At 49.1% G+C, this 24294-nt stretch overlaps 2 protein-coding genes across 4 annotated transcripts in view; one reads left to right on the top strand and one right to left on the bottom strand.

Moving 5' to 3' along the window:
* The window catches only part of LOC138843211 (tetratricopeptide repeat protein 38-like), a 72993-nt gene that overhangs the window by 5034 nt on the left and 43665 nt on the right, over positions 1–24294 (bottom strand). For 2 of the 3 annotated variants that reach the window (XR_011380331.1, XR_011380332.1), the window contains one exon: positions 22741–22791. The exons of the other annotated variant lie outside the window; for it this stretch is intronic. The gene's annotated coding sequence lies outside the window, so the exon portion shown is untranslated. The remainder of the gene's footprint in view (positions 1–22740; positions 22792–24294) is intronic. 3 annotated transcript variants of the gene reach the window in all.
* On the top strand, positions 561–23929 carry LOC100357454 (polycystin family receptor for egg jelly). Its single transcript, XM_008251685.4, has one exon. The coding sequence runs from the start codon at positions 657–659 to the stop codon at positions 7482–7484; it is 6828 nt and encodes a 2275-aa protein (XP_008249907.4). The 5' UTR covers positions 561–656; the 3' UTR covers positions 7485–23929.

The raw sequence follows: 24294 nt of genomic DNA, 5'->3' as shown, positions 1-24294 counted from the left end.
CAAGTGTGGTCACGAAAGAGACGTGAAGACTTTGGCTGATTCCTCAGGAGCCCAGCAGGCCTGGTGCCAGGTGGCTGGAGCACCTGTGCCGCCCTCAGGCGTGTGGGCCCCGAGAGGGCGCTTCTTTCTGCCTGTGAGTCAGGGCCAAACGGCGGGAAAGGGACACAGGAAGCCGGAACGAGCTCCTCACACAGCAAACGCTGTTCTTAAAGGACCTCCTCCAGGCTTTCCAGGGGTACAAACCCCAGTCACGTCCTCTCCACAGCTTCCTGCGTCTGAAGAAGCACCCCCACCCCGCTGCTCTCCCTCTGCTGTTCCCTAAAAACTGCCTCCATCTTCATCTGCCTCCCACTTCCTGGGAACCCCGGGTTCACGCTCGGTGCGACGCTGGGAGTGGGAACCCGCGCAGGGGGCTTCTACTCATGGGTCCACACTCGGTGGGAACAGAGAGGTGGGGTCTCCCACCCGCTGGACCCACCAAGGCCCGGTCCCTTTGGTAGAGACCCGCGCTGCCCCGGGACCTCCGGCGACCCAGGCGCCTGCGCAGGCTCCTTGTTCCCAGGACGCCCTCCGCAACTGGGACCCCTGGGCCCCCGACCGCGCGAGCCCACGGCCGTTGGGCCACCCCGCGACCATCGGCTCCCAAGGGCGGCGCCATGCGGGCTGGGCCAGCGGTCCTCCTCCTCAGCCTGGGCCTGGGCCTGGGCCTGGGCGGCCTGCCACCGGCTCCAGCTCCGGCTCCGCGCCAGTCCAGCACCGCCGGCCCCGGGTGGCCGGCCCCGCCATGCGGCCACTTCCACGGAGGCGCCCTCCGCGGACGCCACGCCCGCCTCAGCCTGCCACGCCTCCCGGCCCCGGGGGGCGGCGCCCTCCTGAGCCGCAGCCGCGGCCTCTGCTTCTCCTGTGCCCCGCGGCGCGCGGCCGCGCCTGGCTGGTACCGCCTCAGCGTGCGGGTCCGGCGCCGCACCCGTCGCTGCCTGCCGGGACTCGCGGCGCCGCCGCCCGTCGCCCTGCACCTGGCAGCGCCCGGGGGCCGCCTGGCCCTGGCCTGGTTCCTGCTGCTGCCGCTGCCCCTGAGGCGCCCGCTGGGGCCCCTGGCCTGGACCTTCCAGCTGGGGCTGCTGGGGCCTGGGGACGCCCGCCCGGCCCGCCACGCCGCCCGGGCCCAGCGCTTAAAGCCTCGCTCGGTCCTGCCTGCGCTCCCGCGCGCCCACGCCGGCTTTGTGGCGCAAACGCGGTGTCCCACAGATGGGCCGGTGCCTGTTGTCTTGCAAGCCGTGAATTCGTCCGACCACAGCATAGTGCAGTCTTCCGTGTCCTGTCAGACGGGTCCCTGCGTAATCCATGAGGTGAGGATCAACAGGGACGCAGGCGTTACTGCTGTGCGCATGACCAGGAATGAAGGGGACACCCTCAACACCACCATCAACATGCACTGTCCAGTCTTCCAAACCCTCACTCAAAGATGGCTGGTGTTCTCAGTGCCCGCGGTGGGCGATGTGCCCGACTGGAATCAGCCTTTGGATGTGCCTCAGTTGCCAATAGGAAGCCGCCCCACCATCATCCACATCCCCCCTGCGTCCCTATCTTGGGGGGTGTACTTGTTTAATTTCTCAGTGACCATCCTAACACGGGATCCCACAGTTCCTCGGCTCTACGACGCGGACTCCATCTATGTCTGGATAGTGCGAAGCCCCCTGGTCGCAGTTATTGGTGGAGACGCCAACATCAAAGCTAATTATACAGATGAGGTGGTTCTGGATGGAAGCATGTCCTCTGACCCGGAAGAAAGCAACAAATTGCAGGGGCTCCGTTTTACCTGGTACTGTACCACAAATAAAAAGAACTACGATGGAGATCAGATACAAGTGGCAAGCAAGGACGTGTGTCACCCAGACCAGGCTGATCTGAGGTGGCCACAAGCTTCTAACCCTGTGCTAACACTTTCCCCAGGAACGCTTCAAGGGGGCCGTGAATATTTCTTCAGAATGGTGATACAGAAGGGTGGCCGAAGAGCATTTTCTGATAAAACGGTAAATGTGCTCCAAGGACCATCTCCTTTGGCACACATTTCATGTATTGAGAATTGTGGCAGCAATTTAATTGTATCAGATCGGTTTTCTTTGTACCTAAATTGCACGGACTGTGTAAGCAGTGACTTCTATAACTGGTCAATTGTGTCTGAGTCAGGAGCTGAGATGCCACTTGATTGGATGGGGCAAACTGTAACAGGGAGAAATGGTGCTTATTTGTCTGCAAAAGCTTTTGCCTTCAGTCATTGTTTGGAAACAAATTACTGGGTTTCTGTGCAAGTAACCAGTTGGGGTGGGAAGACCCTGGAATTCAAGCATCCCATTATTCTTAACCATGGTCCTCAAACAGGAGAATGCACAGTGAAACCAGCTAAAGGAATTGCATTTGTTACTAAATTTGTTGTCCGGTGTAGCAATTTCACAGATAAGCACACCCCCCTTACATATAAAATGATAGTTTCTGATTTGGAAGGCATTGCAGAAATCAGTTCAGTAAAAGAGAACACCTTGGGGCCCATCTTGCACTTTGGGAGAGACTTTACCACACCCCCTTCCTTTCTCCCTGTTGGTGTGTCAGCTGATGGTTACAAACTGAGGATATTTGTTCAGGTTTATGACTCTCTAGGAGCTTTTTCTCAGGTGACTTTGGGCGCCACTGTAGAGCCTCCCACTAGTAAAAACTCATCCAAGATGGTGTTGGATCAGTTACTCAATTCTACCATGGGACCAAATTCATCGCTATCTGTTCTGCTTCGAGACCAGAAATTTTTATCCTCAGGTCACTTAATGTATGTAGTGGGTTCTGTTTTGAATAACATGAAAACTGAATCAACTCTCCAGGGTGACAAAGGCAGGCTCCGAGAACACCTTGTCAATCAGTCTTCTGTTCTCCCTGTGAGCACTTTGGAGGAAATCAACCAGGTAGTCGTGACTGTTACCAAATTAACCCAGAAAGCCTCTGAATTCACTCGAACTGCCCAGAAAAGTGCCACAGTGAGGATGTGGCAAGCAAATCAAGGCCTACAAGAGTATCAACGGAAAGATAAACACTTTCGCTCTGAACAAATAGAAATCATAGGCTCTGGAATATTAACAAGTTTGTCTAATATCCTGAAACAGATTGCTCCTCACGAAGTGGTGGAAGATCCTTTCCACCTAGCAGAATCACTGGCAGACACCATACTGGCTTGTATGTTGCCAGGGAATAAAACAGCAATGAAGAGCGCCAGCATTAACATGTTTTTGGAGAAAGCTGAGAAGCAGAATGTGACCCAGGTCTTCAGAAACAAGAAAGACTGCCCAAACTGTTTTCAGGCAACACTCAATGGGAGCACAGTTCCTGGTCTGCCCGCAAAGGCTGTAGTTTCTACAATGTTTTGTGAGTTTGCAGACGACCCCTTTCCTTGGTTACATCATTCAGAAAAAATTTCAACCCAGGTGGTTGGTTTTAGGATGTGGGGAGCCGCTGAAAATGGGGATGCAATAGAGATCACGCCCAGTGTGGTGGACGTGTACCTCAACAGGAAAAACTTGACTTTTGCAGCTTTTAATCTCACAGTGGGACCCGAGGAGGTCAGCGAGTCCTCGAAGAAGACAACAGGGGGGTTTAGCTTTGAAGTGGACCACAGAGAAGTTACGGAGGTGCTGGTCCACATTGTGACAGAAGTGACTGTGTTGTTCAAGGTGCTGGTGTACGCAGGCAGTCGGGTCACCCCCACTGGTCTGGTCACAACCTTCCTCGTGCCTTATGACATCCCTCCGATTGCCAACCAGAGTGACCAGTTTGACCCTGACTGTGCAGTTAAGGAGGCCCGTGTGATCTGCCTCCCAGTGTCCCTGCTGCAAGTCATAGCTCAGCATAGCCAGTCGCCCACATGTGCCATAATCATGATGCTGGAGGCACCTCGTTTCGTCCAGAAGCCCAATAACAAGCTTGTGAAAATTTTTCTTTTCAGTGCCCACTGCCTGGGTATGTACCAGATCCAGAGTGACTGGAGAGAAGATTACTGTAGCCTCGGTGAGAGGACCACCTGGCAGAGAGTGCACTGTGTCTGCAAGAAAATGGGGAGGACCAAGCGGCACCTGAGGATAAGCGAGCTAGACAACATTGACCTGAGTACCCACTTCCTGACATCCAAGGTCATTGTGATCCCTAATCCTGTGGATCTGCGGTTAAAGAACATCAAGAAAATTAGCCAAAACCCTGTGACCCTTTTCACTGTGCTTTTCATTTTGCTCATATACATCATCCTAGCTTTCTGGGCCCTGCACAGGGATGAAATGGATGAATATCTTCGAGACCATATCATAATTCTACCTGATAATGATCCTTATGATAAAATATGCTACCTGGTCACTGTTTTCACAGGAAGTCGATGGGGATCTGGGACCAGGTCCAATGTCTTTATTCAGCTTATTGGAACAGAGGGTGCCAGTAGTACACATTGTTTAAGCCACCCTAGTTTTACCACTCTGTACCGGGGAAGCATCAACACTTTCCTCCTAACAACAAAAAGTGACCTGGGGGACATTCACTCCATTCGTGTCTGGCACAATAATGAAGGCGTTTCGCCTAGTTGGTATTTAAGTCGAATCAAGGTGGAAAATCTGTTTAGCAAACACATCTGGCTTTTCATGTGCCGGAAGTGGTTTTCTGTTGACGCTGGTATTGACAGGACATTTCAGGTTACCCAACCAGACCAGCCTCTGAGAAAAAGGGATTTCTTCCTGATTGATATTTCTAAAAGGTTAGGGGAAGACCACTTGTGGTTCTCTATTTTTGCTGGTGTTGCTTCTAAGTCATTTAACAGGCTCCAAAAATTGTCCTGTTGTTTAACATTGTTGCTAAGCACTCTCCTTTGCAATATTATGTTCTTTAATCTAAATGAAGAGGATGAAACTGAGTCAAAAGAGTTGCACTACCTCAGATCAATGGCAATAGGGGTTGAAAGTGCCCTAATTACAGTCCCTGTGCAATTATTAATAACTTTTTTGTTCATCCATTCTCAGAAAAAACATCAGGTGGATCTAGATAAGGTAGCTCCTCGAAAGCATCCTATTATGTCAGAAGAGAGTGGTTACTGGGATGATCGTTTGAACAAGTGGCATGCTCAAGAGACTGCTGAGGAAAGCTCCAAGACGCCTGTCAAGCTTGCATCCCAGGCAAAGTCTGCTCCCCAGGCAAAGCTCAAATCCCAGGTGAAGCCCGCACCTCCCAAGGTTTCTGAGAAGGTAACTTTGAAATCTATATCCAGGCATGAGAAAGAAGGAGCCAAGGCCTCAGGGATCCACACAGCCAACAGAACTTTTAGTAACAAAAATGTAGCAGAAAATCAAGATGCTCATAGAGGAGCAGCTTCTTCCAAACAAGATACTAAACCCCTTGAAAAAAAGTCTCAGATTGTCCTGCCTTGGTGGTGTGTTTACATAGCATGGTCCTTGGTGTTTGCCACTTCCATCATATCTGCCTTCTTTATCATCTTCTATGGACTGACTTATGGCTACAGTAAGTCGAAAGAATGGCTCTTGGCCTCTGTCTGTTCATTTCTTGAGTCCATTTTTGTTGAGCAGCCATGTAAAATTATACTGGTGTCAGGCGTCAGAACAAATAAGCCCAAGTATTGTAAAAACATCCCGTGGTCCACCAAGTATCATTACAGTCAGATCAAGCTCACCAGGACAAGAATGAATCCAGATGAGAGGAAGAAGCTGCACGAGCACATCGTTAAAATCCAAGGGTCCAGGATGTACCAACCCCTGACAGAAGATGAAATCAGAATATTCCAAAGGAAGAAGAGGATCAAGAGGAGGGCCTTCCTGTTTCTGAGTTACATCCTCATCCACTTTATCTTCCTAGTCCTTCTGTTGCTGCTCATTGTCCTGCTGCGTCACACCGACAGCTTCTACTACAACCAGTTTATTCGTGATCGCTTCTCTGTGGACCTGGCTTCTGTGACGAAGCTGGAGGACATCTACAGGTGGCTCGAGAGCGTGCTGGTGCCTTTGTTCCACAATGACCAGAATCCAACATTTCTCCTTGACAGCTCGTCCAAAATCCTTGGCCTTCCACTCATGAGGCAAGTGAGAGCAAAATCCGGTGAGAAGATGTGCCTGCCTGCCGCAAACTTCGTGCAGAACAGCAACATAAAAGAAATCCGTTGTCGTCCCCAATATGGCGTTGACCCAGAAGACACAAAAAACTATTCTAGCTTTTGGAATGAAGTGACCAAGCGGCAGACAGGCAAGAACACCACCGGGTTTACTTACAAGCCGCAGGGAAAGCGATGGGTGTACTATTCCTATGGGCTGTTACATACCTATGGAGGAGGGGGCTATGTGTTCTATTTTTTTCCATCAGAGCAGCTGTTTAATTCCACAGTGAGGCTCAGAGAACTCCAAGGAAGCAGTTGGCTTGATGAGAAGACATGGGCTGTGGTTTTGGAACTAACGACTTTTAATCCCGACGTGAACCTGTTCTGTAGCATTTCTGTCCTGTTTGAGGTCTCTCAGTTAGGAGTCGTCAACACGAGCATATCTATGCACTCATTCTCACTTGCTGATTTTGACCGGAAAACTTCAGCAGAAATTTACTTGTATGTGGCCATTCTCATTTTTTTCATAGCCTACATTATTGGCGAATTCTACGTCATTACACAAGAAAGAGCCTCCTACGTGCAAAGTGTGTACAATCTACTCAACTTGGCTTTAAAATGCATATTTACTGTGTTGATTGTGCTGTTTCTCAGGAAGCATTTCTTGGCCACAGCTGTGACTCAGTTCTACTTGTCGAACCCCGAAGACTTCATTCCCTTTCATGCGGTTTCTCAAGTAGATCACACTATGAGGATAACTTTGGCTTTCCTGTTATTTCTGACAATTTTGAAGACCCTCAGATATTCCAGAGCCTTCTATGATGTACGCCTGGCTCAGAAGGCCATCCAGATCGCACTTCCTGGCATCTGCCTCGTGGCATTTGTGGTGTCCATTTATTTCTTTATGTACATGGCTTTTGGTTACCTCGTTTTTGGTCAGCACGAATGGAATTACAGCCACTTGATTCATGCCACTCAGACGATATTCTCCTACTGCATCTCAGCTTTTCAAAACACTGAGTTTTCCCATAACAGTGTTCTTGGGGTCCTGTTCCTCTCATCTTTCATGCTGGTGATCATCTGCATCTTGATCAAGTTATTCCAGGCAGTGATCCTGTCTGCTTATGAGGAAATGAAGCAGCCAGTATATGAGGAACCATCAGACGAAGTGGAAGCTATGACCTACCTGTGTCGCAGGCTGAGGACTATGTGTGGCTTAATGACCCCCAAATCAATGGCCAAAGATGAGCCCGAGTTCTTCTCCGACATGCTATATGGACAGCCTGAGAAGAGCTGGCGGTACTTGGGGCTTAAGACCAGAAACATTAATGGGAAAAAGAGGGTATATCTCGTGGTTTGACTAATGTAGTTTCAAGAGGCACCAACAAAGACTTTCTCCCCAAATATTGAGCTTATGGGATGAAGTGGATTAAGGAATATTTAGTTACTGCTCATGCACTTGACCTAACTCCTTTACTATGAATTCCTCTTACAACTGGAAGAATCCCCATACTTGGCCTCTGCTTTGGGAACATGAAGCAGCATGTGATGTAGCATCTGGGGAGAGAGGAAGAATACTCATGGGAGTCTTGGATTGGCTTCTGTTTTGAGTGGAGTTCCATGACTCTTGGTATAGGGCAATCCTCCTTTATTTGGAGGCTGAAGCAGTATAGATGAGTTAGAACCACTGCTTTTGAGACCAGATTTTAGGGAGAGAGCTAATGAGGGCCTTCTGTAGACCTGGCCACTGTGGACCAAGCTCCGTCCGGTGGGTTCTATGTGAGAACCTGGCTGCTTGAATGAGTTCCAGACTCTAGCCATGGAAGTCCCCTTGGAGGACCATGGTTGTAGAGCCTCTGTTCTTCCAGTCCTGCCTGGTCAGGCCTAGAGGGGCCTTGAGGAGAGTCTCAAGGCTTATGTTTTCAATTAAGAATGCAGGGTTGGGTGCCAGGTCAGAATTCCAAAACTTCCCGTTCACCCCTCCAGGCTACTGAAAGTTAAACTTCAGAGCTATGGTACTTGTGAAACAGCAAAAGGTTTGAATGGGTTCATACTGAGATACAGTAAATGTTGCATATGTAATAGGTTCTGTGCATTTGATTATTTGTGGCATGGCAAATCATTTAGGAATAAATACCGTTGATCATTTAAGAGATAAAAGGGTTAGCTGCTGTTTTTCACTCAGAAACTAGTTCTGAGTTCCTTCAAGGTTTATAGGAATCAAAGATGAGATTTCTTCTGTGAGACTTGCAGTGATTCTGCATGAGGTACAGTGCACACATGCCTCCTGTATGCAGAGCTGGTACAGAAAGGAGACAATCAAGTCCCCAAACAATGGATAGCTGCTCTTTGCCCCAGGGGTACCAGTCATCCTGTGTGGCACTGGATTGGCCATGGCAGGCCTGGCTGCATAGCACAGAACACTTTCCATTCTTCCTTTCATAGAACCCAGGCAGCCTCTCATCTTCACTGCAGTTAGCAGCTGTCAGGTCCCATTAGGATGTCCTCACGGCTCTGCAGGGAGGTCACGGAGTGACCTGGTCCTTGCTGGCCCACGGGTTCTCCATTATACAGCGCCTTTCTGTAACAAGACTTCTGCACAGATGGAGAAAAAGAGTAAACTTGGGGCCAAAGGATTACACAGAACAAATGGGTCAAAAGTCAAGTGCAGGCACAGCTAAACAGGCCTGCCTTTGGGATGCTACTGACAGGGAGGCAGACTCTTGTGGTCAGTGGCTGGGTGTGCCCTGGCACTCTCCCCTACTTCAGCATCACCTATATTCTCTGACCCTCTACAAGGGCATAAATTTGCTCAAGGTTACAACAGTTGGCTTCCCTTCCCAGGAAGGAAGCACAAAGTGTTGGGGAGAAGAGTTCCCACCTAGGAGGCCAGCTACCATGTTGATGGGGAGCTGTGTAGCACTTGAGAGTTCCTGAAGAGGAAGGGAGGCTCAGGTCATAAACACGCACCCACGTGGGCAGTTGCAGCCAGAGAGGCTCCAGGGAACTGCTGAGGCCCAGGGAATGGGAGAAGCCAGGAAGGGGACCAGGACAAGCTCTGATGACTGTCCAGAGAAAACCGGGGTACCAGCTGAGAGTCTACCTGAGTGAGTCTGGACTTTCAACTTCTTGGTGAAATGGAAATATGGCCAAGTTAACAAGATTTTTCCTATGCACATGGGAAACCATGTCTTCTAACCTGAGAAAGCAATGACAAATATTTATGCAGTTTAAAAACAGAGAATCACAATGGAAGCTTCTTTGGAGGGCCATTTTCACATATAGGCAGCAGTCTCTGAAAGTCCTTCAGAAAGACTTTGTTCGCACTGTACTACTATGGACAGGACAGGTATATTCTAGTATTCCTTACTCTCCTACTCCCCACCCCCACCCCCTGCTATTTATTCGCAATTCTGTCATTTCAGATTTAACCTGTGGTCCATTGTTTTCAATGTGAATCTGCAGTGGCCAGATAATTGTCTCTACTGAATTTATTAATGGCCCCCGCAGTTCCAAGACAGACTTCTCCCCAGTGGAAAAAAACCATAGCCCATTTGGATGGGAGTGCAACAAGCTGATGGTCCCCAAGGCACGGGTGAAAACCCATTGCTGCTGGGCTGAGGGCCTCCAGCTGGTAGGAGCAGGCACAAGGCAAAGCATCTGAGGCCTGACCCCACAGGTTCAAGAGTGGGGACCGCTCAGGGCTGGGGTTCAGATGGAGGCTGGCATGGCTGTAACCAGGGCCTAGGGTCAGGTGAAAGCTGGCTGGAGGGCAGTCCACGGGGGTGGATGGAGGCATTCCTGGGCTGAGTTGAGGCTTTGTAGGTGGAGGCTGGGTGAAAGGTCCTAAGGTGGCACAACTTCATTAAGATTTTAGGGGAGGACAGGTCTTGCTTTAACCCGCCTTGTCCTAATGGAGGAGACAGGCAGCAGGTGCACTTCAGCACCAGGGGTGGTGCTGGACTGACAAGATGGTCAGGAATCCGGACCAACCCTACTCCATAGAATGCAGTTGAAAATGGAAGGAAGGTGAGCGCCCTGAGAGGCCAGAACAGCAGGCCAGGTCTGCCTGGGCCTGTCCCCGGCCGGGCACAAATGGAAAAGAAGCCACCCAGAATCACAGCACCCAGGCCCTGCCAGCGTGGGGTGACATCCTAAGGGTACCCGCAGTGACTGAAAGGAGTATGTCCACAGCAAATTCTGGTTGGAGTCTGGCCCGTGAAGTCCCGGGTCTGGGAATCGAGGGGCAGGGCCCTAGAAGCACTTTGGGTCATGGAGTCATGTGAGTGGAAGCAGCAGCAGGGGCGAGAGTTTTCCTAAGGGGCCTGTTCCCTTACAGGCATCTGCGGTCCTCATGACCTCCGGGGATGAGGGGCCTGACAGACACCGTTGGAAAGGCCTGGCTCCACGGACTGTGGGGACTGCGAAGCCAGGGTGCTGGGAGGGGACAGCACATGCCCCTGGCATGACTACTGCCTCCTGCCCCATTCTGGGACTGTGCCTGCAGGCCAGGCAACTTCCCCAGAGGCCTCAGTGAGGGCCACATCCATGCACACCTAGAATGGGATTTCAGTGTTTTTAGGATTCTTCCGTATGTGACTTCCAGGGTGGGCATGAGATGCTGTCCAGTACCCTCTGTTCCCAAAGGGGAGGTCGCTGGGTTCAGGGCCCACCCAGTGAAGTTGTGCTTTGTAAAGGTTTCTGAGAGGAATGAAGAGGGCAGGGCAGGGAAGGAACGGGGTAGTCTATGAAACCATAGTTTTCCTTGAACCCATCTGATGGCTGAGGCACGGAGTGACCACTTAGGCAGAAATCTAGGGAGACAGACACCTTGTAAACACCATGGTGAGAGGTGCAGAGGGCGGGGGTGTGTGAGCAGGAAGTGTTCAGGCAAAAGTCATAATGAAATGCTGGTACCACATATACGTGGGGGCCTACGGGGAGGATGCGGCCTAGAGCAGGAGGTGGCTTCCCTTCCACTATGTCTGCTGCATCCTTCTCCCCAGGGGAAAATACCACAAGCGACTGAGCAGGTGGTCAGGGAATCCTGGCACCCTCTGGGCATAGGAGGAATCACTGTAGCTGGGGACAGAGAAAGAACCCAGATGAGAGGCAGGACCTGGGCAGAGATAATAGCACCGGGGGTCTCCTGTAACTGGGGCTAGGGTAGGATTCTCGAGGAAGCTTGATACTGTCACTGGACTGGGACAACAAGGGACGCACAAGCAGACAACGAGTCGCTAGCAGCTGCAACCCAGTCCTCAAGCTGAGGTGGGAGCAGAGACTGAGCAGCACCCTCTGGTCACACAGGTAGTGCTAGTGCAGATGGAAGCCAGCCGTGCCCTGAGGCTGACCCTCCTTAGCACTTGGATTGAGCCTGTGCCCTCAGCCAGCAAGCCCAGACAGACACGCCCTTCTGAGCTTCCACTGTGTTTTGAAGGATGCGCAGCTTTCAGCCCATACGGAGCCACACAAAAAGAAAAAGCTCCATCAAGAAGATCAGAAAGAACACCAGAAACCCTGTGACCCACACTGGAACTATCTGACAGGCAGTTTGATACAAGCGTGATTGATAAATGACAACCCCTAGATGAAAACATACAGCATGCATAAGCCGATGGGAATTTCAGCAGAGAAGGAAACCTGTCAGTGGAAATGCTAGTAATAAAAAATACAAAAAAAAAAAAAATACAGAGAAACAGAATGCCTTGAAAGGACACACCGGTTGATTTGACAAGCGGGTGGTGGTGGGGGAGAAATGAACTTGAAGATAGCGCATTAGGAATTACAAGTAAAGCACAAAGAGAAAAGAGTGTAAAAACAATAAGCCCATACAGAGCACTCAAGAATGTGGAGCCATGCCAAATGGGGCAACAGGTTTGCCATTGGAATTTCAATAGAAGAGAAAAAATATTGAAATTTTCCTAATGAATGAAAGATACTGAAGTATGGATCATAGACTTTGCTAAAAGTAGCACAATCAGGATAACTTTGTAAGAGAAACAAAAGCCCCACATATGTGAGGGTTACCTCAGAAAGCTTGTGGAGGAGACGTATTTTAAATTTGAGACAGAGAGGGGCTGGTGCTATGGCATACTGGGTTAACCCGCCGCCTGCAGTGTCAGCATCTCACGTGGGCCCGGTTCAAGACCTGTCTGCTCCAATTCCGATCTGGCTCTCTGTTATGGCCTGGGAAAGCAGTAGAAGATGGCACAAGTCCTTGGGCTCCTGCACATGCACGAGAGAACTGGAAGAAACTCCTGGCTCCTGGCTTCGGATTGGCACAGCTGTGTCTGTTGGGACCAATTTGGGAGTGAACCAGGGGATAGAAGACCATTCACTGCCTCTCCTTCTCTAACTCTTTCATAGAGATAGATAGATAGATAGATAGATAGATAGATAGACAGACAGACAGACAGACAGAGAAACAGTGAGATGCTGATTCATCCCCCCAAAGGCCTGTAATGGCCAGGACTGGACTGGGCCAAAACCAGAATCCTGGAACTCAGTCCACGTCTTCCCTATGAGTGCAGGCACCCAGGTACTAGAGCTATCACTGCCACCTCCCAGGATCTGCAGTTAGCAGGAAGCTGGATTCAGGAGGCAGGGTCAGGCACTGATGAGCCCAGATACTCTGATGTGAGATGTGGACATTTTAACTGCTAGGACAAATGTCTGCCGCCACATTATCTTTCAATTTCATTTTCCTGTATATTCTGAGAGGTATATACAAAACTTTTTCCTGTATTACAGAGTTTGACTAGACATCTGCACCTGAAGGGTTTTTATGTGTTCTTTTATTTTATTTCATTAACAGGGTACGTTTCATTAGGAATTCAGTTTCCTTAGTAGATAAAGAGCTTTTGTAGCTCCCAGTTTACTCTTGAGTTACTTTTTGGTAATTGGTGCTTTTTAAAGAAATTTGTGTCATCTAAAATTTCAAATTTATTGCTAAATAATACCTTCCCTAAATTATGGTTGAAATCAAGTCTAGCTGTGCTACATGCACAAAACCTGTTTCTGGCATTCTAGCCTCAGACATAAGGAGTCATTTGGCTGGGAGAGGGGCCTGCAGTGGGCCAAAGGAATTTCCAGTCCCTTGCTGGGCATTTTACATCCTCCTAAACCTAACAAGCACACAGAGGGTCATTCCCATTTGGCTGTCACCCAGGAACTAGACTATAAAAACAGAACAACTTTGATCACCTGCGCTGCCCACTCTGCCTACGCTGCCTCCTGCAAGCACGCTAGAGGCTGACATCCATCTTCTCTTAGCATCACCCCAGTCTTCCAGTTGGCTGAAGGCCACCATAGGCAGACAGTCAACTGCCACTGCCCAGCTGGATGCTGGGAGGGAAGCAAGGTAAGGCAGTCACCGCCAGGGAGGAAGACCAGCGGCTCTCCCAGAGACAAGGTGCGGAAGAGGTTGCTCATTACAGAAAACAAAATCCCCAGCGGGTGGACTGTCCAGCATTGCCACAGACAAAAAGAAGGATTCCAACCAGAATGGACAGAAGCCATCCTTCATCGGCACACGCCTGCCCAGCTCCCCCGCTGTCACTGCATCCGCCACTTCCCAGGTCTTCCCCGCCAGGGCTCTGCCCACACAGCCTCCCTGGATAGGCCCGAGGGGCGAGCAGTGTCTTGCTCCTGGGCCATGTTCAGGTGCACGGTTTTGTCTACCTTCTCGGTGGCCGAGTGGAGGCTCTTTCCTCTGACAGACGATGATGCTCGAGGCAGCTGCAGTTTGCTGGGGACCCTTTTCTGTGCCACTGCCTGGCTGGGAGGGTGGGCAGCACCAGGCTGCCCTGACCAAGGACGAGACGAGTGCAATGGCCCCTGTGACTGAACGGGGCTGACCTGGGCAGCAGAGCTGAGCAGGGTCAGACGCGGGGCCTCACTCATGGAGGGCTGGACGTCCAAGAGCAGCGGCCCCACCAAGGGGCTGTCGGACAGGTAGTAAGTCTCCCTTTTAAGTGACTTGGGACTCTTCTCCTTTTCCTGTTCTTTCTCAAAGAGGCTCACTTTTAATTGTGACTCCTGTAGGAATCTTTCCACACCCAGGCTCCCAGCGTCCTGGGGCTTGGACATGTGGGCTGCCCTGTTCCTGCTGCTGCTCTCTATCTCCAAGGCCAGCAAGCGCGCTTCCTTGTAGACCTCCACGAACTTCTCCCCGGCCAGGGGGCTCCATGCAAAGGGGCCTCCAGATGCTGGCAGAGGAGGTGGGCCTGGACTTGCTTGTTGAGTTCCACGCCAGCAGTGACACATTTTCTTTATGTCCAACAGGCACAAAAAAACACTTCATTGTCTTCATTTGTAGTATATTTCGAGAAAAAATGATCAATATTAATACTAGTTAATTTATCTTTTTGTTTGTTTTTGAATAGGCAGAGTGGACAGTGAGAGAGAGAGACAAAGAGAAAGGTCTTCCTTTGCCGTTGGTTCACCCTCCAATGGCCGCGGTGGCCAGAGCGCTGAGCTGATCCAATGGCAGGAGCCAGGTACTTATCCTGGTCTCCCATTGGGTGCAGAGCCCATGTACTTGGGCCATCCTCCACTGTACTCCCTGGTCACAGCAGAGAGCTGACCTGGAAGAGGGGCAACCGGGACAGAATCCGGTGCCCCGACCAGGACTAGAACCCGGTGTGCCGGTGCTACAAGGTGGAGGATTAGCCTAGTGAGCCGCGGCGCTGGCCAATACTAGTTAATTTAAATCAAAGATTTAACTGAATGTGTTTATGCCCCAAGGCCAGGGAATAAAACTCCTTTGTTTACCTTGAAGCAGACAATAAGATCGAATTCAGTGTTTATATCAGCTGAGTTGGGCACTGTGGTATATAGTAGGCTAAGCCTTCCCCTGTGGCACGGGAATCTCATATTGGCACTGGTTCGTATCCCGGCTGCTCCTCTTCCAATCCTGCTCTCTGCAGATGGCCTCTGAAAGTGGTGGATGATGGCCCTGGTACTTTGGTCCCTGCATCCACATGGGAGACCCAGAAGAAGACCCTGGCTCTTGACTTCAGATTTGCTCAGCTCTGGCATTTGTGGTCATTTGTGGAATAATCCAGCAGATGGAAAATCTCTGTCTCCTTCTCTCTGCCTGTAACTCTGACTCTGAAGTAAGTCTTTGGAAAATATTTTTTCCCAAAATCACCCCAAAGAATAATGCCTGGAGTGGAAAATGCACTGTTATTTTAGGGCTGACAAAGACAAAAGTATTAGCAGGCCCTATACCTCTCCAAGCTACTATGAAATTTCACCCCAAAGCATACCCTGTCATCATGTTCATTTAGTGATATCTTACATGCAGCTCTACATTACATTACTGTAAGGTTAGAAATGACTCAAGGTTTGGGTTTTCAAAACAGGTAAGGCAAAACAGAGGCAGCCTCATCAGACAGGTTGCATTATTGAAGCAGATGGGGTGAGTCTATTCTCGTGAAGAGACAGCACAGGGTGCCTGCAGGGCTGGGCTTTTATCTATTTTGAGAGGAAGCCTGGCAGCAGGGGGAAAGCCATCTTGGTGCTGGGGCTTTCTTCTGGATTTGCAAGGAGTCCAGAGAAGTCAAGTGTTCAGTCAAGTGTTCCTGTACTGGTGGTTTCAACAAGGAAGGAAGAAGTGGGAGTGGATGATATTTTGTCAGCCTTATTGTCCGCAATTCCAGACCCCAGAGACAGAAAAAGGAAGAGGGACTTCGACGCTATCAGCCTACTTCCAGCTGAAGAGGGGAGAGGGAGACCTCTAGAGTTCAGAGTCACCTTGAGAGTTTGGGTGGAGGGCTTGGTGTCCTTGATCGGCTTGGTGGAGTAGCATCACAGTCTTAAACTGGTCTTGAGAGACAGCTCTGATGCGATTATGTACATAATTTTGGAACTGATTCAATTGCATGGTCCGAATAGTAGGGCCATAAGGATCACCATTATGGGGCCAAGAGGAACTAACCACCATGTTGTTTTTTGTTTGTTTTGACCTCATACTTGTGCTCACTCTAATAGTCTTTGATCTTTCTCGGGAGTCGGTCACCACTCGAGATTGGTTAGTGGAATAACAGCACCCGTCCTCTAATGGACAGGTTCCGCCATGCTGTGCCATCAGGAGATCTAGTGCTCTCCTGTGTTGCAGGACCAGTGATGCCAGGGAGTTTATTTGTCCTTGTAAGGGGGAGGCCACCTGGTGGAGGTTTTCAAAGTTTCTATCTGTTGGGCCAGTTGGTTTAGGGAGTGTTGAGACATCCCCAGGGCAGTAGCCCCTAGGGTGGTACTTCCTGCTCCTAAGACTGTTAGGAGAGTAAGGCCAATAGTTGGGGACCACCTCGGTGTGGGAGGTGAGCCTATTCAGTATGTCGGCGCTGTTTCCTGGGAGTAGATAAAAGTTGGGGATAAGTATTAAAAGGCGCAGGGAGGATGGGCAGGGGTGATGCTTTTTAGAAACTATTGTGACACATGAAATGGGTGCCAAGGGGGCGTTTACGCAGCTTTTGTGGTTTGGTTGACAGTAATGGTGTTATTACAGTACCAGGGTAAGGCTGCTTGGGAAGTATTGAGGATGATACAGCTGGTGGACTGTGTAACACAGGATGGGGTATAATAATAGGATACAGAATGGGTGTCTGTGTTCGTGTTAAGTGATGTGGCAATGCAGCCTGGTGCATCCTCTCATTGGCAGGCAGAGCCAAAATTCTAGGCCAAGAATGATCTTGAGGACTGGAGGATGGCATGGGTAAGATTTGCTAGTTAAACAGACGGTGTTGGGGGTAAGTGAAAGACAAAGTTTACTTGCATGTAGCCTGTTTGGCCAGGGACTGGATTTGGACAGAGTCCTGACTCACATCAGTGGTCATGATTTACCACAAGGATTTTTACTATAGGAATTATGTCCCCAAGATCCTTCTCTTTTCCATCAATATGGATGCTGGCATTCTGTCCTCAAATCCACTTAGGATCTTTGGTATTGGGAATGTTGTACATTACTGGGTTACATGCCCCAGGGCTGGAAGGATGTGAGGATGAATCCAGTCCCAGTTTAAGATCTGGGTATAATGATTAGAATGGGCTTCTCTGCAGATCCACCAAGGGCAACAGTAGTAAGTAGGATGGAGAGTCTTCTGTTGGACATCCATATTTGGCTTGGTTTTACTTCTTGTAAGCAAATATATTTATACTTGTTGAATTAGAACGTTCCCAATCTATTCCCCTGCATCATATTTTGCTTTATTTGCAGCTTAACAAGCATCTAACTGAATTATAACTGGGCAGGAACCTGAGGTGGTGATGTTAGTGAGCACCAGGAGTACATTCTTGTACTAATCTGAGACTGCCAGAAAAGAGTGTGGTTGTGGGGAGAGGAAGAAGCCCCCTTAGTAGGGCGTATACTAGATACCAAAAAGGGGACATGTGGAGGACGGAATGAAGGACATGTTCGGTATTGGTGAAGGATGAGACACAGAGTGAGGGTGAAGAAGACAATCTGTTCCAGGAACGTACGTTCCCTGGAGCCAGAGATTGCTGACCAGGTGGCTGAGGTCTTCGAATGTGATTTGAGGTGTGGTCAGTCAAAGGTCTTACTGTAGATCTGTGAGGAAAGCACAGGGCTAAAGGCCATTAGGTCGCATGGTGACTGTGAGAATGGTCCTGCTCAGGAAGAGGAGTTCATTTGGTTAATCTGATTGAGGTGGGACTGGTCGGGGTGGCCACTCCTCCAAGGAGTCCCTTGCAATGGGAATCTTCTGCAGAGAAGAGTGGCCCTCACCCAAAAGTGGAACCAGTTCACCGCACGTTGGACCTCCCAGAGATCTCCTCTTACTCAGGAACAAAAGGGAGGAGGTAATGGGACCAAAGTCTCCCTTAGACCTCCTAGAAGTATGGGACAATGGCTGTTTGCCAGAGAGCACTCTAGGGAGATAAAGAATTGACCTCCAACAAATCTAATGGGCTGAAACAAGGTCCAACATGGGCATGCAGCGATGAGATCTGGCAAAAGGTTCTGGCTGTGAATTGGTTGGGAAATTGGAAAGTGCAAGCAGAATGAGAAAGTGAGTTTCTTTCTTTCTTTCTTTTTTTTTTTTTTTGACAGGCAGAGTTAGACAGAGAGAGAGAGAGAGAGAGAGAGAGAGAGAGAGAGAGAGAGAAAGGTCTTCCTTTTTCCATTGGTTCACCCCCCAAGTGGCCGCTACAGCCGGCGCATTGCATCGAACTGAAGCCAGGAGCCAGGTGCTTCCTCCTGGTCTCCCATGCGGGTGCAGGGACCAAGCACTTGGGCCATCCTCTACTGATTCCCGGGCAACATCAGAGACCTGGACTGGAAGAGGAGCAACCGGGACTAGAACCTGGAGTGCCAGTGCCGCAGGTGGAGGATTAGCCTAGTGAGCTGTGGCACCGGCCGAGAAAGTGAGTTTCTAAGGCAGTTCTCAACTCTGAGGAGAGCCTAGAGAGGCGTCTCTGAAATCAGTCTGGATCAGAAGAGGAAAAAGAGACTGCAGGAAGGAGAAGGAAAGGGGTGAGCAGAGATAGTGGGAGGAACTGAAGGAGTAGAGTTGTAGGCAAAAGATTGAGGTGGTATCTAGTGGTGGTATGAAGACTGAAACCTTGAGATTAGAGAGGAGATTGCTCCCCATTAGGGCATGGGCATTATAGCATTTACAAGGATGGCATGGGCCACAGTAAGGGAATCGAAGGTGCAGGGAAGAAGGGTGATTTTTGTTTTGAGTGGGTGCCCAAGACTCCTTTAATGAAGATGTTGGGAGTACAGAGTACAGCGCCCAAAGGGCAGAACAACAGGCACTGAAAGAATTACAGGAAACACAAAGTAAACAGAAGAAAAGCAAGGATCAGGGGACTCTTCGCCTGATAGTGCCAGAGTGCCACTTTTCACTCACGTCCTTCTCGCTTTTATTGAGCTGTGCAGGGTTAATCAGCAACTGCCATTACTTGGGTTGTTTGGGTTACAATAACAGTGAAAATACAGACACTAGAAAAACCTATCAGTCTGTTCATGATCAGTTCTGTACCTGAGTACAGAACATAGACTTAAAAACAAAACAATTAACAGAAACATGAACAACAAGCTTATACTCCATCATCTGGATACCGAGCTGCCAGGCAGTCTGATAAAGGTCATCTGATAAGCTTTAATTCACACCTCCCCTGCAGGGAGTAAATGTTGGCTTACCAGATGTCCTGGTCTTACAGTGGGACTGTGGTTTGCTTACATGTCACAGGCTTTGTTTCCCAAAGGCATGTTTAAAGTCAGTCCCAAGGCACTCTAAAGGATTCCCAGAGGCCAATACAAGCAATCAGTGACGTGGAAAGATTACAAGAACAAGCAAGGTTCAGCACAAGGGAAAGTGACATTCAACAAGAATCAAGCAGAAGTTCAACAAAGGTAAAATGTAAGAGAAGTAAAAATTCCCCCACAGCCCCTGTGTTCAGGACAAAAGAAGCAGTTTGTTCAGCTACGGTCCCAATGAGCCGGATTCTATGGACAAATTGGAAGCGCCGACCGGGGTCAAGGAACCCGGGCAGCATCATTGAATAGTTGTGCTGGTGAGGAGTCAGAGTCGGGTATGTCACCAGGGGTGCCAGGGCATCTGCAGGGACAGTCTATTTTCCAATGCCTCCATTGGCCACATGCGAGGTAGGTTTACATCGAGGGCCTCGAGTTGGGGCATGCTTTGGCCAGTGCCCAACCCGGGTGCAGCAAAAGCATGGACCAGGAGCAGCCCTGCTTCTGGGTATTGGGATCACAGGACTGGACAGATTTTGGTCTCAAGTGGCCGAGGCCAACATAGTTTTTCTCTCCCGGTCTTTTTCTCTTTTTGCCTCATTCTCTCAGTTAAATACCTTAAAGGCCATATTTAGAAGCTCCTTTGCGGGGGGGTTGGGGGGTGGTCTGGCCCTTTTTCTAGCTGTTAGGAATTTCCATCTGACATCAGGCACAGATTGTATCTTCACATCCAGTTCATGAACCAGAGTCCCACCTGGAGAGGTTACATCTAAATTTGTATAATTTTGGAGTGCCTCCATAAGGCAAGAAATAGAGGGCCAGGTTTTATCAGGGTCTCGAGTAATTTTTCTGACTCTGTCAGAGTTGACATTGGTATGAGTAAGCTTCAGCAGATCTTCTAGGAGACAGGCTAATGTAGGATTACGTCTCTGAGTGCCTGAATCTCTGGGCTGATACGTCCGGTTTCGCTCAGTGCCTGGCAGAGTGGTGTCCACCACTGAGTGTCATGAGGGGTCTTGTATCGGCTGTGAGTGTGGAGTTAGTATGAAATAGATGTCTCCCTAGGTCAAGACGTAAGCTTGGATGAGATGAAGGAACTCTTTTTTATATTAAGTTGGGTTTTCAGGAAAAGGAGCCTAAGTTTTCCTCAGTCTGGCTTGTATCAGACAATGAGAAGGGAACCTGAACCTGGGTGGGAACTTTTGGCCCCGCAACCTCTCTCTAAGGGAACATATGGGTTTGTTTGTGTCTCTGAGACCGAGTGGGGACAGGGGTCCAGTGGGATGGCATGGAAGGAGAGACAGGTAGGCTTGGGAAAGAGGTGAGAGAGAGAACAGAGATGGGATTAGGAAGAACAGCCTTTACATAAAGATGGTCAGGTGTGAAGAGTGAAGAATGCCTGCAGGTAGGGAACCTCAGACCACTTGCCATTCTGCTTGAGGAAGTTATACAGGTTTGTAAGGATGTTTTGATCAAAAGTGCTGAATTTTCGCCAGCGGCTGTGGTTCTCTAATTCATACTGAGGCCAAAATTGCAGGCAAAGGCATTTCATTTTGTGATCCTGGTGGTCTGTGAGTGCCAGAGGTTTAAGATCTTTTTAACACACTGTCCAAGCATGATTGTTTGGGAATCGAGATTTCAGACTCCATGGTGTGAGGCAACTGAGAACTCCTGCTTTAGGGACAAGTCGAACCCGGCACAGAGACAGGAGAGAGAGATCATGGAACCGGCTGTGAATTGGGGTGTCCCCTCGTTCACTGCTGGTAGCCCAACAGGCGAAGGGTCCTGGACCTGAAGGATGATATTGCAGGGCACCTCTACTTCACGTCTGGATGTAATTTTTTTTTTTTTTTTTTTTTAGTTCATTAAAAGTTTATTGGTGCCGGCACGGTGGGGCAGCAGCTTAGGACCGCAACCTGCAGCAGTGACATCCCATGTTGGTGTTGGTTTGAGTCCCAGCTGTTCCACTTCTGATCTAACTCCCTGCTAATGTACCTAAGAAACAGAGGATGGCCCCTGCCCTTGGGACCCCACACCCTGGTGGGAGTCCCAGAATACGCTCCTATCTCCTGGCTTCGGATCAGCTCAGTTAAAAAGGAGCTTTCTCTAGATTTACTGAGTTTCAAGGCCCTCCTGGGGTTGCCTTCTGGGGCCAGAACAAACACTCTCTGTGGGCCTTAAATATTCCCTACCCCAGCTCCAGAGGCTAGAAAAAAACAGAGCTTCCAAATTACTCCCATGAAGCCAGCATGTGATTAAAAACTGATTAAGTTTGCTCAGTAAAGAAAGGACCAGACTCACTTATTTCTACACAAAAATCCTAAACAAAAATATGAGCAGAGAGAATCCAACAAACATTGAAAGAATATTAATACAGTATGGCCAAGCTCAGTTCATCTCAGGACCCTAAGATGGTTAAATTACATACCGAACAGTGACCATGAGAAAACCATGATTGCCTCCATATATGTGAAGAAGCTACGATAATGTTACCCATCTTCTCCACTTTAAAGGCCCTTAATAAACACCTACAAACATGTTTCATCGTATAAAGAAACGGTCATCTCAACCCAAAAGGCAGCATGAGGTTCAATCAGGGGGCTAAGGGACATCAGGACACTGCAGACTCTACCCTGGTTCAGATAAGCCACCTCCTGCTGAGGGAACACAAACCCCGGGAAGCCCAGGTGGCTCAGCACAACAAAGGCACATTCCCATCTCCCACTCAACCTTCCCCTCCAGTGCCTCATGCATGCTCTGGCTGGTCTCCACGGCAAGACACAGGGGAAGCAGCAAACCCTACGCAGGTTCTCAAAGACTCTCCCAGAGGGACCCAGCACACAACAGGCCTGCTTCACTGGCCCAGCGAGTCTCTGAGCCCAACCTCACTTCAAGGGCACAGACAGCACAAGTCTCTCATGGATCCGGAACAGCAAACATGGAAATGCTAAGGAACGGTGCCAATGACTTCTATGTACCTCTAAATGAACCCAAAGCTGCCAGGCTTATTGGAAACCTGGAGAAGCAGTCCCATTATACCAGGCACATGGTCAGAATCTAAGCACAATTATTTAAACTTAAAAAAAAATTATTTTGGGAGACAAAGAGACAGAAAGACATTACATTCACTAGTTCACTCCCCACATGTCTACAGTAGTTGGGGCTTTGGGCAAGGCTGAAGCCTCGAGTCAGGAACTCAATCCAGGCCTCCAGCAAGGATGGCAGAAACTCAACTACTTGAGCAATCACCATTGCCTCCCAGGGGCTGCATCAGCAGGAAGCAGCAAAGCCTGGGCTGAGAAATGGACGCAGGCACTGCAGTGTGGGGTGCGGTGTCTTAACCACTAGGCCAGACCCTGCTGGCACAGTCTTAACCCTGTTCTGACATACTCACCGGTCCAGTGAGGCCAAAGAATGCAGCAGCAAAATCATCATGGGGCACATGCTATGATTAGAGAGACAAGGGGAAAAAAAACAGGAAAACCAACTGAAACTATTACAGATAGTAAGAGGAGACAAGAACATGGCTGACAACAAAATTATGACACAGCAATCAAGAGCTTTCCCATTTAGAAGACATAATTCAAATAATACTTCATTTAAAGCAGCAACAAAAAATACAAACTACAGAAAAATAAGCCAAACAAGAAATATGCAACATGTAGATAAAGAAAACTTATCATATAGGCCACAAAAAATATAGATAAAAGGTAGATTGTTCTATAAACCATATTGATATAAACTTCATAACTCTTGGAAGAAGAAATAAAATTTGATACCTCATTACTTACTCGGAATAATTATAAATGTAGACTCATTTTAAGAGAAAGAAATGAGTGGCGACACCGTGGCGCAGTGGGTTAATCCTCTGCCTGCAGCGCTGGCATCTATACAGACCCCGGTTCTAGTCCTTCCTGATCTCTTCCAGTCCCGCATTCTGCTATGGGTTTGGAAAGTAGTAGAAGATGGCCCAAGTCCTTGGGTCCCTGCACCCACGTGGGAGAACAGGAAGAAACTCCTGGCTCCTGGCTTCAGAATGGCGCAGCTCTGGCTGTTGCGGTCATTTGAGGAGTGAAACAGTGGATGGAAGTCCTTCCTTGCTGTCTCCCCCTCTCACTGTAACTCTACCTCTCAAATAAAATAAATAAAAATCTTTAAAAAAAAGAGAGAGAGAAATGAAATCCTAAAGGAACAAGAAAAAAATCAGAAATGGCTTTGGAACTTGAGGGTGAGGCGATCTAACCAGGACATGGGGAGGCAGCCGACATCGTGGACAGCCTGGCTTGCTCAAGCACAGTTACTCTGCGAGGACACCCAAGAGGCTGATGACATCGCTGGCTCTTGCAGGAGCAGCCAGAAGGGTAGAGGTGAGAGACATTTCACTTCTCATACACCTGAATTGGGGAAGTCAATGCTTTCCTCACTTCCGGAAACTTCCAACTGTCTGGTGTAGAAAAATGAATCACGGACCAGGAGCAAAAGCATCAATCTTGTACTTGAAGAGCCAAAGGGACTCCATTTTAAAACAACAATAAAAAAAAAAAAAACAAAAAAACAAAAAAAAAAACAGCCTCCGTTTCCCATAGCAGATCCGAATCCTTGTAAAGCAGGCATTCAGGCATTCTGGAGATATCAAAGCTCACCAGGGACAGCTAGCTCAGCGGACCAAGGACAGCACAGTAGATTGCTAAACAAAGTAACTCCCTGTATTCAAAGCTCCTGTGCTGTAAGCCCACCGCTGGAACTCCCTGTACCCAAAGATTCCATGCTGTAAACCCCACTGATGTAACTCTTTTTTTTCCTGCTGATGTAGCCCTTTTTTCCTTTGAAAACTCTCCCGAACAAAAACTGGGGCCTCACTACTTCCTCCGCTGTGCCGGTTGGTTGGATGGGGTCACTGTCGCGGCTTGTACTCCTAAATAAACCTTGCTTTTTGCAGTTGGTGTGA

The sequence above is a fragment of the Oryctolagus cuniculus genome, chromosome 11 (assembly GCF_964237555.1).
Source record: "Oryctolagus cuniculus chromosome 11, mOryCun1.1, whole genome shotgun sequence".
NCBI lineage: Eukaryota > Metazoa > Chordata > Mammalia > Lagomorpha > Leporidae > Oryctolagus > Oryctolagus cuniculus.
The sequence above is the reverse complement of the archived record's forward strand: the minus strand, read 5'-3'. Positions and strand labels throughout refer to the sequence as shown.

Bases quoted from the DNA above. Each gene is read 5' to 3' on its own strand.
- LOC100357454 (XM_008251685.4), top strand. From the start codon at position 657: ATGCGGGCTGGGCCAGCGGTCCTCCTCCTCAGCCTGGGCCTGGGCCTG.